At 40.7% G+C, this 15917-nt stretch overlaps 1 protein-coding gene across 3 annotated transcripts in view; it reads right to left on the reverse strand.

Annotated features, from left to right (window-relative positions):
* The window catches only part of MME (membrane metalloendopeptidase), a 117643-nt gene that overhangs the window by 70603 nt on the left and 31123 nt on the right, over positions 1–15917 (reverse strand). For all 3 annotated transcript variants that reach the window (XM_055569277.1, XM_055569278.1, XM_055569275.1), the window contains exons 4-7: positions 6728–6889; positions 5470–5550; positions 5288–5383; positions 5051–5169 (exon numbers count right to left, since the gene is read on the reverse strand). In XM_055569277.1, the coding sequence (XP_055425252.1) occupies positions 5051–5169; positions 5288–5383; positions 5470–5550; positions 6728–6889 (458 nt within the window). The remainder of the gene's footprint in view (positions 1–5050; positions 5170–5287; positions 5384–5469; positions 5551–6727; positions 6890–15917) is intronic.

Consider the following 15917-nt stretch of genomic DNA (forward strand, 5'->3'; position numbering starts at 1 on the left):
AGGTGAGACAATCTGGAAGATCATATTACAGATACTTGAGAGAAACCAATGAAATCTTAAACCCACAAAAACCATATGGGGAAGGAGTTTAATGTATAACAATGGGAGATATAAACAAATATATATTAGAATCTAGGGCTGGGGAGTTTTATACTTTTATAGGACATTTCAGGTCCCTGAGTTTCTAATATACTCCCTTGCTGGATGTTTTCTTCTGCCCCTACCCTTAATTGTAATGGAAAACAAACAAACAAAAGGTGGAAAACCTCTATGGTGACTCAAGAAATTCTAAGCTAGTAGAAATCTTGCCAGAGATTTTTTTGAGACTCTCTACCCTAAGAGGGGGCTTCCTTGGTAGCTCAGTTGGTAAAGAATCTGCCTGCAATGCAGGAGATCGGGGTTCAATCCCTGGGTCGGGAAGATTCCATGGAGAAGGGAATGTGTTAGTATTCTTGCCTGGAGAATCCGTACGGAAGAGGAGCCTGGTGGGCTATAATCCATGACGTGACAAAGAGTCGGACATGACTGAGCAAGTAACATACACACACAACACCCTAAGAGGACAGAGGAGACTCCTCTTCAGAGCTGCCCTGCTCAGGAGGTCAGCAGACCCAGCTGCCAGCTGAGCATTATGCAAGAGGTAACCTATCTCTGCTCCAGCACGTCCACTCCACCCTGGATACCTCATGAAAGCTCCTAGACATCCTCTCAGCTTTGTGAGATTCCCTCCTACATGCTGCACGGTAAGTGAGTAAAGTAAACTAGAGCATTTATGGGTGGAAGTGAGAATCCTAGCAGTGTAAAGAAACAGGGCAATATAAAAGAAACAGAACCCAGAAGACTGGCAGGGAAAGAGCCAGAAGACATCCCCACAGGAGGGGCCCTGTTCCTTCTCTAACCTTCTGAGCCTCCTTAGCAACCCTCATATGGTGATCAAGCAGGATGCTGACATTCCACAGCCAAAGAAGAGACTCTAGGAAGACAGAAAGGGTCCACTGCAGACAAGAGTCAGGTTCAATTGTTTTCATGGTTTTAATAAAAATGACCATAAGGATTTATATAACTGTGACATACATAAGCTTCTATGATCTGTAACTTTTGGTAGTTTCTTTTACAGGAGACTAAGGAAAAGCTCTGTAAATGTTTTACTCCATTCCAAACATACTTATTAAGTACTAATCTCATCTTAGGTGATTCTTCAGATCAGATCAGATCAGATCAGTCGCTCAGTCATGTCCGACTCTTTGCGACCCCATGAATCGCAGCACGCCAGGCCTCCCTGTCCATCACCAACTCCCGGAGTTCACTGAGACTCACATCCATCAAGTCAGTGATGCCATCCAGCCATCTCATCCTCTGTCATCCCCTTCTCCTCCTGCCCCCAATCCCTCCCAGCATCAGAGTCTTTCCAGTGAGTCAACTCTTCGCATGAGGTGGCCAAAGTACTGGAGTTTCAGCTTTAGCATCATTCCTTCCAAAGAAATCCCAGGGCTGATCTCCTTCAGAATGGACTGGATCTCCTTGCAGTCCAAGGGACTCTCAAGAGTCTTCTCCAACACCACAGTTCAAAAGCATCAATTCTTTGGCGCTCAGCCTTCTTCACAGTCCAACTCTCACATCCATACATGACCACTGGAAAAACCATAGCCTTGACTAGACAGACCTTTGTTGGCAAAGTAATGTCTCTGCTTTTTAATATGCTATCTAGGTTGGTCATAACTTTCCTTCCAAGGAGTAAGCGTCTTTTAATTTCATGGCTGCAGTCACCATCTGCAGTGATTTTGGAGCCCAGAAAAATCAAGTCTGACACAATTTTCACTGTTTCCCCATCTATTTCCCATGAAGTGGTGGGACCGGATGCCATGATCTTCGTTTTCTGAATGTTGAGCTTTAAGCCAACTTTTTCACTCTCCACTTTCACTTTCATCAAGAGGCTTTTGAGTTCCTCTTTACTTTCTGCCATAAGGGTGGTGTCATCTGCATATCTGAGGTTATTGATATTTCTCCCAGCAATCTTGATTCCAGTTTGTGTTTCTTCCAGTCCAGCGTTTCTCATGATGTACTCTGCATATAAGTTAAATAAGCAGGGTGACAATATACAGCCTTGACGTACTCCTTTTCCTATTTGGAACCAGTCTGTTGTTCCATGTCCAGTTCTAACTGTTGCTTCCTGACCTGCATACAAATTTCTCAAAAGGCAGATCAGGTGGTCTGGTATTCCCATCACTTTCAGAATTTCCCACAGTTTATTGTGATCCACACAGTCAAAGGCTTTGGCATAGTCAATAAAGCAGAAATAGATATTTTTTCTGGAACTCTCTTGCTTTTTCTATGATCCAGCGAATGTTGGCAATTTGATCTCTGGTTCCTCTGCCTTTTCTAAAACCAGCTTGAACATCAGGAAGTTCACGGTTGACATATTGCTGAAGCCTGGCTTGGAGAATTTTGAGCACTACTTTACTAGCATGTGAGATGAGTGCAATTGTGTGGTAGTTTGAGCATTCTTTGGCATTGCCTTTCTTTGGGATTGGAATGAAAACTGACCTTTTCCAGTCCTGTGGTCACTGCTGAGTTTTCCAAATTTGCTGGCATATTCAGTGCAGCACTTTCACAGCATCATCTATCTGGATTTGAAATAGCTCAACTGGAATTCCATCACCTCCACTAGCTTTGTTCGTAGTGATGCTTTCTAAGGCCCACTTGACTTCACATTCCAGGATGTCTGGCTCTAGGTCAGTGATCACACCATCGTGATTATCTGGGTTGTGAAGATCTTTTTTGTACAGTTCTTCTGTGTATTCTTGCCATCTCTTCTTAATATCTTCTGCTTCTGTTAGGTCCATACCATTTCTGTCCTTTATCGAGCTCATCTTTGCATGAAATGTTCGTTTGGTATCTCTGATTTTCTTGAAGAGATCTCTAGTCTTTCCCATTCTGTTGTTTTCCTCTATTTCTTTGCATTGATAGTTGAAGAAGGCTTTCTTATCTCTCTTGCTATTCTTTGGAACTTTGCATTCAGATGTTTATATCTTTCTTTTTCTCCTTTGCTTTTCGCTTCTCTTCTTTTCATAGCTATTTGTAAGGCCTCCCCAGACAGCCATTTTGCTTTTTTGCATTTCTTTTCCATGGGAATGGTCTTGATCCCTGTCTTCTGTACAATGTCATGAACCTCATTCCATAGTTCATCAGGCACTCTATCTATCAGATCTAGGCCCTTAAATCTATTACTCACTTCCACTGTATAATCATAAGGGATTTGATTTAGGTCATACCTGAATGGTCTAGTGGTTTTCCCTATTTTCTTCAATTTCAGTCTGAATTTGACAATAAGGAGTTCATGGTCTGAGCCACAGTCAGCTCCTGGTCTTGTTTTTGCTGACTGTATAGAGCTTCTCCATCTTTGGCTGCAAAGAATATAATCAATCTGATTTCGGTGTTGACCATCTGGTGATGTCCATGTGTAGAGTCTTCTCTTGTGTTGTTGGAAGAGGGTGTTTGTTATGACCAGTGCATTCTCTTGGCAAAACTCTATCAGTCTTTGCCCTGCTTCATTCCGTATTCCAAGGCCAAATTTGCCTGTTACTCCAGGTGTTTCTTGACTTCCTACTTTTGCATTCCAGTCCCCTATAATGAAAAGGACATCTTTTTTGGGTGTTAGTTCTAAAAGGTCTTGTAGGTCTTCATAGAACTGTTCAACTTCAGCTTCTTCAGTGTTACTGGTTGGGGCATAGACTTGGATTACTGTGATATTGAATGGTTTGCCTTGGCAACGAACAGAGATTGAATGAGATTGCATCCAAGTACTGCATTTCGGACTCTTTTGTTGACCATGATGGCCACTCCATTTCTTCTGAGGGATTCCTGCCCGCAGTAGTAGATATAATGGTCATCTGAGTTAAATTCATCCATTCCAGTCCATTTCAGTTCGATGATTCCTAGAATGTCAACATTCACTCTTGCCATCTCTTGTTTGACCACTTCCAATTTGCCTTGATTCATGGACCTGACATTCCAGGTTCCTATGCAATATTGCTCTTTACAGCATTGGACCTTGCTTCTATCAAGCCCTTTAAGAAGAATGACATTTTGCTTACTTTAACTGGGAAAAAAAAAAGTACAGATGTAGCAAGCATCAAAATTATGTTCAATATCCCATTTTTGGGAGAAGGCAATGGCACCCCACTCCACTACTGTTGCCCGGAAAATCCCATGGATGGAGGAGCCTGATAGGCTGCAGTCCATGGGTTGCTAAGAGTCGGACACGACTGAGCGACTTCACTTTCACTTTCCACTTTCATGCATTGGAGAAGGAAATGGCAACCCACTCCAGTGTTCTTGCCTGGAGAATCCCATGACAGAGAAGCCTGGTAGGCTGCAGTCCATGGGGTCCCACAGAGTCGGACACGACTGAAGTGACTTAGTAGTAGTAGTAGTAGTAGTAGTAGTAGTATCCCATTTTTATGATCTTTTTGGAGTCAATTAGGAATTTCTGATTTCCAACCCATATTACTTATATAAACTAGACCATGCTCCTTTTATGAACGTATAGAGAAATCAAGTGCTTTTTCTAAATTGTTATTGTTTAGTCACTAAGTTGTGTCTAACTCTTTGTGACTCCGTGGACTGTAGCCCACCAGGCTCCTCTGCCCCTGGGATTCCCCAAGTCAAGAATACTGGAGTGGGCTGCCATGCCCTCCTCCAGGGGATCTTCCTGCCCCAGGGATCAAACTCAAGTCTCCTGTATTGGCGGGTGGGTTCTTTACCACTGAGCCACCAGTGAAGCCCCTTTTCTAAATAGGAGAGACCTAAAGTCTTTCATATCTTATCTAAACAAAGATAGCAGAAAGGAGAGTTGAATGTCTAAAACACAGCATCAAGAAAACAGTTTCAAAATTGGAAATCCAGGTATCTGTCCTTGAATTTATTACCATTTTGTTCCTACAAGTCAAATAAGAATAAGCCTTATTTTTTCTAAATATCAATAACAACAATGCATGTGAATGTTTTATCACATTAAAGATAACTCTGACTGTTGGCCATACAAACTTACATGAATTATATGATTCGTAGAGTTTTTATCATCAGTGCCAACAAAGAAATTAATAATGACTTTTTTTCCATATTTAGAATTCAGTTGTGCAATAGATTTCTCAGCTGTCCAAGAAGAACCTAAAGAAATGAAAGGTGAAATATATCATTAGATGCTTAATGCATTAATATGATACTATAGTATAATAATAACAGATTTTATACAGAAATAATTTTTTTAAAGGGAAGACTGTCTTACCATATTTTTGCTCCCAGTTTTCTAGCGCCACTGGCCAATCATATATATCTGGCAACAGTCTAAGTAGAGGTTTCCCGCCTCTGCTCTCAATAGCAGCTTTTAAAAATAATGAATATAAACATATTATGAAGTGTATACATATTTTGGCATACTCCTAGTAAAATAAAATAAAGAGCACTTACTTTCATTTATACAAGATCTATATAACATTTTTGCTTTCTGCACTGCTATTATATCTTCAGTTTTGGGTTCCTGAAGGACATCTGAAATGGAGTGTTGGTAAAAGGCATCAGTATAATTGTTCATTTGCAGCTCTAAATAACATTTTCAATGCAAGTTTGGTTTAAAAAAAAAAAACAAAACTTGTATGTGTTCATACCTCTCCCATTCCAAAACCCTATGAGAAAAACCAAACTCCTTATCAGATCATTATTCCTAGTGTAGAAGGAGGAGTTACTTTCATTAGCCAACTTAGATGAAAGTCTTTTTGACTAGATTATTAGTTTCTGGTGAACAGTGATATGTACTGCTCTGCCATACAGAAGTTACTTTTTCTGATATTGAGATTAAAAAGAAAACAAATTTGTTTTGGAATTTGGAATTTAATATGATAGTCTTCGTGATGGTTGGAGGGTAATTATTTTTGTGTGATCATACTGTTCATGCTCCAAATGAAATGTTCTACTTGCTTGGATATTAAAAAATAGTAAAAAAAAAAAAAAAGTTTTGATTTTTACAAAGTATTCTAAACAAGAACACAGAATGTAGGATAACAAAGGACTAGACACAACTTTCTCAGTTTCCCGGGCAGAGTGTCTTGATTATATCTGGATTAGAACAGATATACCTAGTCTGGGAAGGCAAATCTTGGTAATATCTTACAGCAACTTCAACACAGGGCCAGGGTAAACATGAATGTCCTGTTTAGTGGCAATCATTTAATTTCTCCTGTAAAATGCATAGATACCACCTTCATGGATAATAGAGCATTTATCATGTTATATACAAATGAAAGCAGGAATGCTGAGATGTCAACATATTCATTTTAGTGTCTTCCATCCTTAGAGTGACTCAGCAATGGTCCACAAAACTTGGAGGGATTATCAACTTTTAATTTTGTGTGACACTCCCTGTAATGGCTTTTCCATTTCCAAGTAAAATCTTGAAAATGGAGGTTATTTAGTTGCTAAGTTGTGCCTGACCCTTTTGTGACCCCATAGACTATGGCCCACCAGGCTCTGCTGTCCATGGGATTTCCCAGGCAAGAATAATGGAGCAGATTGCCATTTCCTTCTTCAGGGTATCTTCCTGACCCGGGGGACTGAACCCACATCTCCTGCACTGGTAGGCAGATTCTCTACCACTGAGCCACCTGGGAAGGCCTTAAAATGGATATATTAAGACAGAAATCTTTGATATATAGACTTAAACTTCACTAACCTTTCAAAACGACTTCTAATTCATCTCTTAAAATGTCAAAGTTACTGTAACGAGAGCTGGTCTCCGGAATGACGTTACGTTTCAACCAGCCTCCGCAAGCATATTTGAAAAAGTCTGCACAAGGCTCAACAGTGGCATCCATGTTCTGGATCAGTCGAGCGGCTGAAAGACCAGAAAGAAGGATGAGATAAAGTGAAGGGTTTGTTTCATAAGTAGTTTGGAAGGGGAAAAAAAAAGAGACACATTACTTCTTTATGATCAAGTCAACTGGACTGATGCTCTTCTTTTTACTTGTGAAACTGTGGACTTAGGTTGAATGATGAATATTACGTGTGTATACTTCTTCTTCCTTTACTGTAGTTGGTTGGTTTTATTCTTGAGAGGTCTGGGTCCTCCTGTCCTGCATCTTATCTCTTTCTTTAAATAACCAAGTGTCTCGCTAGTTTCTACCTCAGATGAAAGAGAAAATGCAGGCCTGCCTTAGCTGTCCAGGGCCTGGAGTCACTCTGCACTCTGATAACTTTGGCTGTTGACTTTGTTCTTCAAGGTGCTGTGACCTTTGAACATCTAGGAGGCTCTAAGTTATGCGGGATTGTTAATGGATTTTATTGTTTCAGTAAAGATCTGAAGCTACAGTTAATACTTCTTGGACTCTGCTTACAATATTTCTGCAATTCATACCAGATATCCAATTTGCATTTGTTTATGTAGAGTCTGTCATTATAAAATTAGCTGTAAGCTTGTTAGTTTTTCTTTCATCCATGATTTTATCTTTGAGAATTATGATGAAAAAACAAATCAACTAATGTTGAGTATTTACAATGTGCAAAACACTGACTGTACTAGGTGTCTCAATTAATAGAAAGATGTATAAAGAGAAGATCTATGAAGAGAAAAATACTATATTATGTACAGGGCTCCTGTGCTCACAATTTCTACACCTGGAACAGTGAGAAAACCCTACCATTGCCCACCCCACATTCTTTCTCATACAAGTTGAACTGTTTTGCAAGGAAAACAAAAGAGCAATTGAGAATTCATCTGCATCAAGAGAGTATAAGTTCTCAAGTGAGCTTTTGAAAATACTTTGCCTTCTGAATAAATTAATTAAACACTTTTAAAGAACTGCTGAGCTGTGTGGATTTTTCCAGCTTGGAATGGTAAATCTGTCTTCCAGCTGAGCCTCAAGCCCCAGCTTCTGACCACTTTTGGACATGTTTGCCTGACTGTCATCTCAGTCTCCATCTCTTTAAGACTAAACTCTGTGGGTCACCTTCAAACCAGTCCTCTCTGGATGTTTGTACTTTGGCATGTGGTACAATTGTTATCACAGCCTCCCAGGTTTGAAATCTTGAGTAGAATTCTGTATTTCATGCTCTCCCTTGGGCTATCAGTAACTCTTCTGCCTCTTTCAATCTATACTCTAGATAATCAATGTCAACCTAGTTTACATCTTCCTCCCTTTTGACTAGACGTCATCCAACTACTCCTCTTGCTATTCATAGTATTATCTCTGTACTTGTATACATATGTTGTGTATCTTTCACAGGTTAAACTTCCCCAAAGACCCTTTTGCTCTAGCTACTCCCTTGCTCAAAAATGTCAGTGGCTTGACACTGCCCAGGTTAAATTACGACTCTTTAACTTGGCTAATATAAAGTCTCTATCTTCTCTCTTTTTTCCTCCCTACGTTTTCACAAAAACACTGTACTTTGGCCAGGTGGGTTTTGCCGCAAGGACCACAAACACTCCTGTGCTTCTCTACCCTGCATCTTTGTTTCTCTGCTCCTCACTCCACCCTTTTTTAAAAAACAGTTTTATTGGAGTACAGTTCCTTTGTAATGTTGTGTTAGTTTCTCCTGTATAGCAAAGTGAATCAGCTTTACATAAATATATATTCCCTCTTTCCACAGAGCAACGAGTGGAGTTCCCTGTGCCATACAGTAGGTTCCTGTTAGTTATTTTATACATAGTAGCATATATATGTCAATCCCAGTCTCCCAGTTCATCCCACCTTCTCTTTCCTCACTTTGGTATCCATATGTTTGCGTCTTTATTTCTGCTTTGCAAATAGGTTCATCTGTACCATTTTTCCTAGATTCCACATACATGTGTTAATATACGATTTTTTTTTCCTCCTTCTGACTTACTTCCCACTGTATGACATGCTCAAGGTCTACCCATGTCTCTGCAAATGGCATAATTTTGTTCCTTTTTATGGCTGAGTAGAAACTTGACCCTTTTAACTTCTCCCATTCTTTCCAAATTCTACCCACTATTTAAGGTTCAGCTTCTGTCCCATCTCTTCCAAACCATAGGGAAAATGTCTTTCTCTGAACTCCTGGGAGGTCACTGTCTCACTCAGTCTTAAATGCTCTAGATTAGGCTATTTTGAATTTCTCATATAAACACCTGCTGAGTCTTCCTAACCATTCTGTTGATGAACTCAACCTCTTTGTATTCCTGTCACCTGGAATGTTCAGTAAAATGCGTTGTTTGTATGATGACATTACTGAATCATCAATGAGTCCCTTTGCTTGTTCCTCCTACACATCTCCTTCCCTAGTTCCTGCAGGTCAGACCAGTTCTCATTTCACAGCCTCCAGGGTCAATCCCATACTTTCAGTTCCCACTGTTTCCATTCTTTATTGGGCCTTGTCTCTAAGGCTCTATTCATGCCCTTTCACCAAAGTATGGCCCCAGGCCTCTCCCCATGCCATCCATCCTGTGTGTCAATTGTATTTACACCATCCTAGCATTTCTGTATGCCATTTTCCACTCCAAAGTATTCAATATTCCACTCCAAAGTATTCAATCCTCTCGCATTCATAATAAAATCCAGATTCATAGTATATTCTAACCTTAACATACCTAGTGAAGCTTCTCTCATCACTTTCTTACATGAGCCATCTGCCCCAATTAAATGAATGTATTCATTTTATGCTATGGAACATCTTACAGTTCTCCATTTCTGTAACTTTGACTATGTTGCCTCAACCCTTGTCAAAATATCCTTTTTTATTTTCTCACATTCAGAAATTTCAGGCTTGTTCAAGGCCCAGTTCAAATCCTTTTTCTTCATGAAGGACTGTCCCTACAAAGCCCATACTGGCTGACATTCATTTTTCTGTTGGAAAACCCATTGCCTCTTCACCTGGACTGTGGTTCCCACAAAGGTAGAGATACAATTTCCAGTTTTCTCTCAGAGCCTAAGATTGTGCTTGATCAAGACTTGTCAGTAAAAACTCTAACTTGAAACCTCAGGTAAAGATTAAGAAATAGATCCTAAAAACGTAGAAAGAAAATGAAAATCTCTTCAAGTTTTAAGGAAATGAAGATATGATGACAGGGGAAATACAAATAAAGACCTTAAATAATAGAAGATTATTATGTAAAGTGAAAAGCCAGAAAACTGCAACCTGAAAGGACTACTAGCTAAAGACATTCTCAGCACACATTTTTTAGCAATTTTATACAACTCTTGTCTTTTAACAGACTCTAAAAAGTGTAAGCTGAATGTTGTAAAGGCAACCACCATTTTGAAAGCACTTCTACTTTCTTCTATTCTCAGAGGAAATAGATGGCTTCTATCCTAACACCACAAAGAGCCATAGACTCCTAGTTAGGAGGGCATCGAACACATACTGACCCATCTTGAGTGAAAAGGAGGAGCAGTGGCTGAAGTCCCACATTCATGAGTGCAAATACACGCCACGTTCACACAGCCTTACCTCCCACCACGAAAAAGACGATCCTTCCCATCTTAGGTTGAATTCCTCACTTGATACACAGTAAAACTACTTACAACTGGACAACAAACCAAAGAAGCAGCATTCAAGCAATTTGTGAGGTATGTGCAGACGAGAGAGAGAGAGAGAGAGAAAGAGAGAGAGAGAACCTCTGCCAACCCCTTCTGTGCCACTTTTAAAGTTTCCCTTTGACCAGAGAGCTCATCGGAGCACAGGAGCTTCCAATCACATCAAAGAAAGTTCTGTTCTGATGAATATTTTGGGGCCATGGGCCAAGGCAAGTCATGGGCTAGCACTTTCATGCTGGGGCTTTGATCAACCTTCCTTTAATCTCTTATCGTGGGTTTTGATTCTCGTTTTGCACCTTATCCTCTGGACCTCCTCTGTGCTGGCTTTCCTTTGAAGTCAGCGGTAGACTTAGGGGTAGGAGGGCCATAGGAAACAGACACACCGCTGTCAAACTGACTGTAATTGTTTTTATATTTTGCGCTTTGTTTTGAATTACTCAACCTCTCCACAAAGCCACACCTGGGGCTCTTCAGATGTTTCCGAATCTGTGAGTTTCTGACTTCTGAGTAAACAAATGTGGTTTAAAAACAAACAAAATTATTTTACCTTCATAAGCAGACACAAAAATGATGTAGTAAATACCAGTGTATTGACACAAAATGCTGTTGATCAGATGTTTATAAAGGTGAAAGAAAGTGTATATTATGATTTTTTTAAAATCTGCATAAAAACAGAAAGTCTAAAAGGTCTTTACAGCAATTGTATATGGGTAGAGGGATTATGAGTGTGTTTAATTTTGTGTTATTTGCTTATCTCTATTTTCCAATTTGTATTAGATGAACATGCTTTGCTTTTACAATAAGAAAAGAGTTTATTTTTAATTTAAGAAAATAGTCACACAAAGACAAGAAAAGTAATCTTTTATTAATAATGAGCTTATTTCTCATGAATGACAATTCTGAATGTTCTAGGCTGATAATAAATGGCACACCGTTTTTTTCTCCAACTAATCTTTTTGTAACATTTGCCCAGCGTATTTGACCATAGGAATTTAAAAACAAGCTCAACTACCATCTGGGACATTATTAATTGCCGTATTCATTACCAGGGCCTATTGTATGGGTATGGATTAGAAGATGCTACATAAGCTGAGAAAATGTTTAGAGTTCTTAAATCAGTCAGGCTTGTTTTGAATCCCTGAGCTTCCCCACTTTTTAGCTGTAAAAGACTAAGTAGTTCCTGGACTTCCCTGGTAGTCCAGTGGTTAAGAATTTGCCTTCCAATGCAGGGGACACAGGTTTGATCTCTGGTCAGGGAAGTAAGATCCCACATGATGCAAAGCAACTAAGCCTTCACTCAAGATACCGCAACTACTGAAGCCCACACACTGTAGAACCTGTGATCCACAACTAGAGAAAGCCTGTGTACCACAAGGAAGATCCAGGGCAGCCAAAAAGAAAACAAGCCAAAAAAGTAGCTTCCCCAAGATCCAGAAGCTAGTAAGTAATGGAGACCCAGAACTTCCACTTGGGTGTGTGTGGCTCCCCGCTCACACTCCTCCCTCCACACTCTGGCCATAGCCAGAGTGTGTGAGAAGCAATGAGTGTGCTCCATCACTCTGTCCTCCTTCACTTCTTCCCAATTACCCTTTATTCTCCCCTTGCCCTGCCCTTTTCTTCACTTCCTCTCCTCCCCTCAGTGTTGAGCTCACCACCAGAAACTAGTGCAGAGTCCAAGGAAGGAAAAGGCATCAGAATTTGGAGTCTGTAGGGTCCAGGAAGAAGGACAGGAAAAGAAACAGATGAATTCTTCACAGGGTAACAAGCAGACAGAGGCACACCCAGGAGAGCTCTTCTTGAGGTGGACACGTAGCAGGGGTCTTGCCTAACCCTCCTCTAGATAGAGCAGGATGGATGATGGAGAGTGAAGATTTTCCATGATATATTTAAAAGCAACAGCTTTCAACTCTGGTTAACCATGTGAATCACCTTAGAAGCCTTTTAAACATAAAGATGCCAAGGATCAAGGATAGATCCCTGATCAATCAAAACCTTTGAGGTGGTTCCAGCATCTTTTAATGCTTCCTGAGTGATTCTAATGCCCATCCAAGGGAAGAACTATCAGATTAGACAATAGAGAAACATGGAAAATGAAAACAAGAGAACTCAGTATCAGCAAGTAAAAACAGTACTATGCTTAGATGTGTGTGTGTGTGTGTGTGCTCAGTTGTGTCCAACTTTTTGCGACCTGACTGACCCATGGACTCTAGCCTGTCAGGCTCTGCAATCAATGAAACTTTCAAGGGAAGAATACTGGAGTGGGTTGCTCTTTCCTACTCCAGGCATACTTGGATGGATCAGGCCTATTCCTTCTCGCCTTTCCAGGCTGTAAGTGTGAATGGGCTCGTGTCATGACCACCCATATTTCTAAGTGCATTGATCCTTTCCGAGTCCCTGGCACAGTATGGCAGGGAACCACACAAGTGTCTTCTGTACAAGCCCATTCTCCTTAGCCCTCCACTATACTGGCTTTGTCTCCACAGCCTCCTTTCCTGGATCCCATCCACAACCTCTGGTGCAGGGAACATGCTCTCTTTCATCAGTCACTGTCTTAGGGGAGTCCCAAGAGGGCTCATGACCCCTCCAGGTGAGGAGCTCTCTTGATTTTATCTCCATGCCTTCCTCTACCAAGAACGACAAGGACCAGTGGGCCTGGTTTGGGAGGAGGGCCAAAACAGCAAAAACTGGACTGCATACAGAATCACTTCTCTGATGGGAAAGGTTTTCTTCAACAGACATTTCTGTTGAGCTTGACTTTTATTCCTCTGAGATGAGTTCTATCTATCTCGGGAGGACCCTGACCCTCTCAGCAAACAGACCCAAGACACAACCACTCCACTAGTTATCAGACATGATTAGGCATGGTGGAATTCTAGCTTCACTGGAAACCAGCTACTGGTCTACCTGAAGAAGGGGCAATCCATGATCTGCCTTTGAATGCCAATAGCTTCCAATGTCTTAGGATCCCCCTTTTTTATCTATATGCCACGCTTTCAAATAACATCAATGGTTTGCTGAGTGAAAATGGAATTTGGGGCACTATCAAAAGAAAGATTTCTAAGTTTATACATGTACATTCCATAGAGGCCAGTTTTCTGGTCCTGTGTGTATGAATCTGTATGTGTATTTTAAAGAGACTTCTGCATGTCTCAAGTGCTCCTAGGAAGACTCTCAGGAGCCTAATGTAATCTGAAATAAATGATTGCCACTGGATAGCAAGAAGCTTTGTGTTGTGGCACTTTGTTTTAAGTTTAATTTTCTTTAATGTTGATCCTTACTTAGTAGATCACTGATACATTCCCGTGCAAATGAATTAACAGGAATTATGAATAGGGTTCAGACTTAAACTGAAGAAAGTAGGGAAAACCACTAAAACATTCAGGTATGACCTAAATCAAATCCCTTATTGATTATACAGTGGAAGTGAGAAATAGATTCAAAGGATTAGATCTGATAGAGTGCCTGATGAACTATGGATGGAGGTTCGTGACATTGTACAGGAGGCAGTGACCAAACCATCCCCGAGAAAAAGAAATGCAAAAGGCAAAATGGTGGTCTGAGGAGGCCTTACAAAGAGCTGTGAAAAGAAGAGAAGCTAAAGGCAAAGGAGAAAAGGAACAATATACCCAACTGAATGCAGAGTTCCAAAGAATAGCAAGGAGAGATAAGAAAGCCTTCCTCAAGGATCAGTGCAAAGAAATAGAGTAAAATAATAGAATGGGAAAGACTAGAGATCTCTTCAAGAAAATTAGAGATACTAAGGGAACATTTCATGCAAAGATGGGCACAATAAAGGACAGAAATGGTATGGACTTAAAAGAAGCAGAAGATATTAAGAAGAGATGGCAAGAATACATAGAACTATACAAAAAAGATCTTCATGACCCAGATAATCATGATGGTATGATCACTCACCTAGAGTCAGACATCCTGGAATGAGAAGTCAAGTGGGCCTTAGGAAGCATCACTATGAACTACTTAGTGGAAGTGATGGAATTCCAGTTGAGTATTTCAACTCCTAAAACATGATGCTGTGAAAGTGCTGCACTCAATATGCCAGCAAATTTGGAATACTCTGCAGTGGCTGAAGGACTGGAACAGGTAAGTTTTCATTCCAATCCCAAAGAAAGGCAATGCCAAAGAATGCTCAAACTACTGCACAATTGCACTCATCACAGTCAGTTCAGTTAGTCACTCAGTTGTGTCCAACTCTTTGCAACTCCATGGACTGCAGCACGCCAGGCTTCCCTGTCCATCACCAACTCCCAGGGTTTACCCAAACAATGTCCATTGAGTCGGTGATGCCACCCAACCATTTCATCCCTCTGTCATCCCCTTCTCCACCCACCTTCAATCTTTCCCAGTATCAGGGTCTTTTGAAATGAGTCAGTTCTTTGCATCAGGTGGCCAAAGTATTGGAGTTTCAGCTTCAACATCAGTCCTTCCAGTGAACACCCAGGACTGATCTCCTTTAGGATGGACTGGTTTGATCTCCTTGCAGTCCAAGGGACTCTCAAAAGTCCTCTCCAACACCACAGGTCAAAAGCATCAATTCTTCGGCACTCAGCTTTCTTTATAGTCCAACTCTCACATCCATACATGACTACTGGAAAAACAATAGCCTTGACTAGACAGACCTTTGTTGGGAAAGTAATATATCTGCTTTTGAATATGCTGTCTAGGTTGATCATAGCTTTTCTTCAAAGGAGCAAGCATCTTTAATTTCATGGCTGCAGTCACCATCTGCAGTGATTTTGGAGCCCCCCAAAATAAAGTCTGACACTGTTTCCACTGTTTCCCCATCTATTTCCCACGAACTGATGGGACCGAATGCCATGATCTTTGTTTTCTGAATGATCAGCTTTAAGCCAACTTTTTCACTCTCCTCTTTCACTTTCATCAAGAGGCTTTTTACTTCCTCTTCACTTTCTGCCATAAGGGTGGTGTCATCTGCATATCTGAGGTTATTGATATTTCTCCTGGCAACCTTGATTCCTGCTTGTGCTTCATCCAGCCCAGTATTTCTCGTGATGTGCTCTGCATATAAGTTAAATAAGCAGGATGACAATATTCAGGCTTGACGTACTCCTTTTCCTATTTGGAACCAGTCTGTTGTTCCATGTCCAGTTCTAACTGTTGCTTCCGGGCCTGCATACAGATTTCTCAAGAGGAGAAATCAAGGTCAGGTGGTCTGGTATTCCCATCTCCTTCAGAATTTTCCAGAGTTTGTTGTGATCCACACAAAGGCTTTGGTATAGTCAATAAAGCAGATATAGATGTGTTTCTGGAACTCTCTTGCTTTTTTCATGATCCAGCGGATGTTGGCAATTTGATCTCTGGTTCCTCTGCCTTTTCTAAAACCAGCTTGAACAT

Source organism: Bubalus kerabau, chromosome 2, assembly GCF_029407905.1.
Source record: "Bubalus kerabau isolate K-KA32 ecotype Philippines breed swamp buffalo chromosome 2, PCC_UOA_SB_1v2, whole genome shotgun sequence".
Taxonomy (NCBI): Eukaryota; Metazoa; Chordata; class Mammalia; order Artiodactyla; family Bovidae; genus Bubalus; species Bubalus kerabau.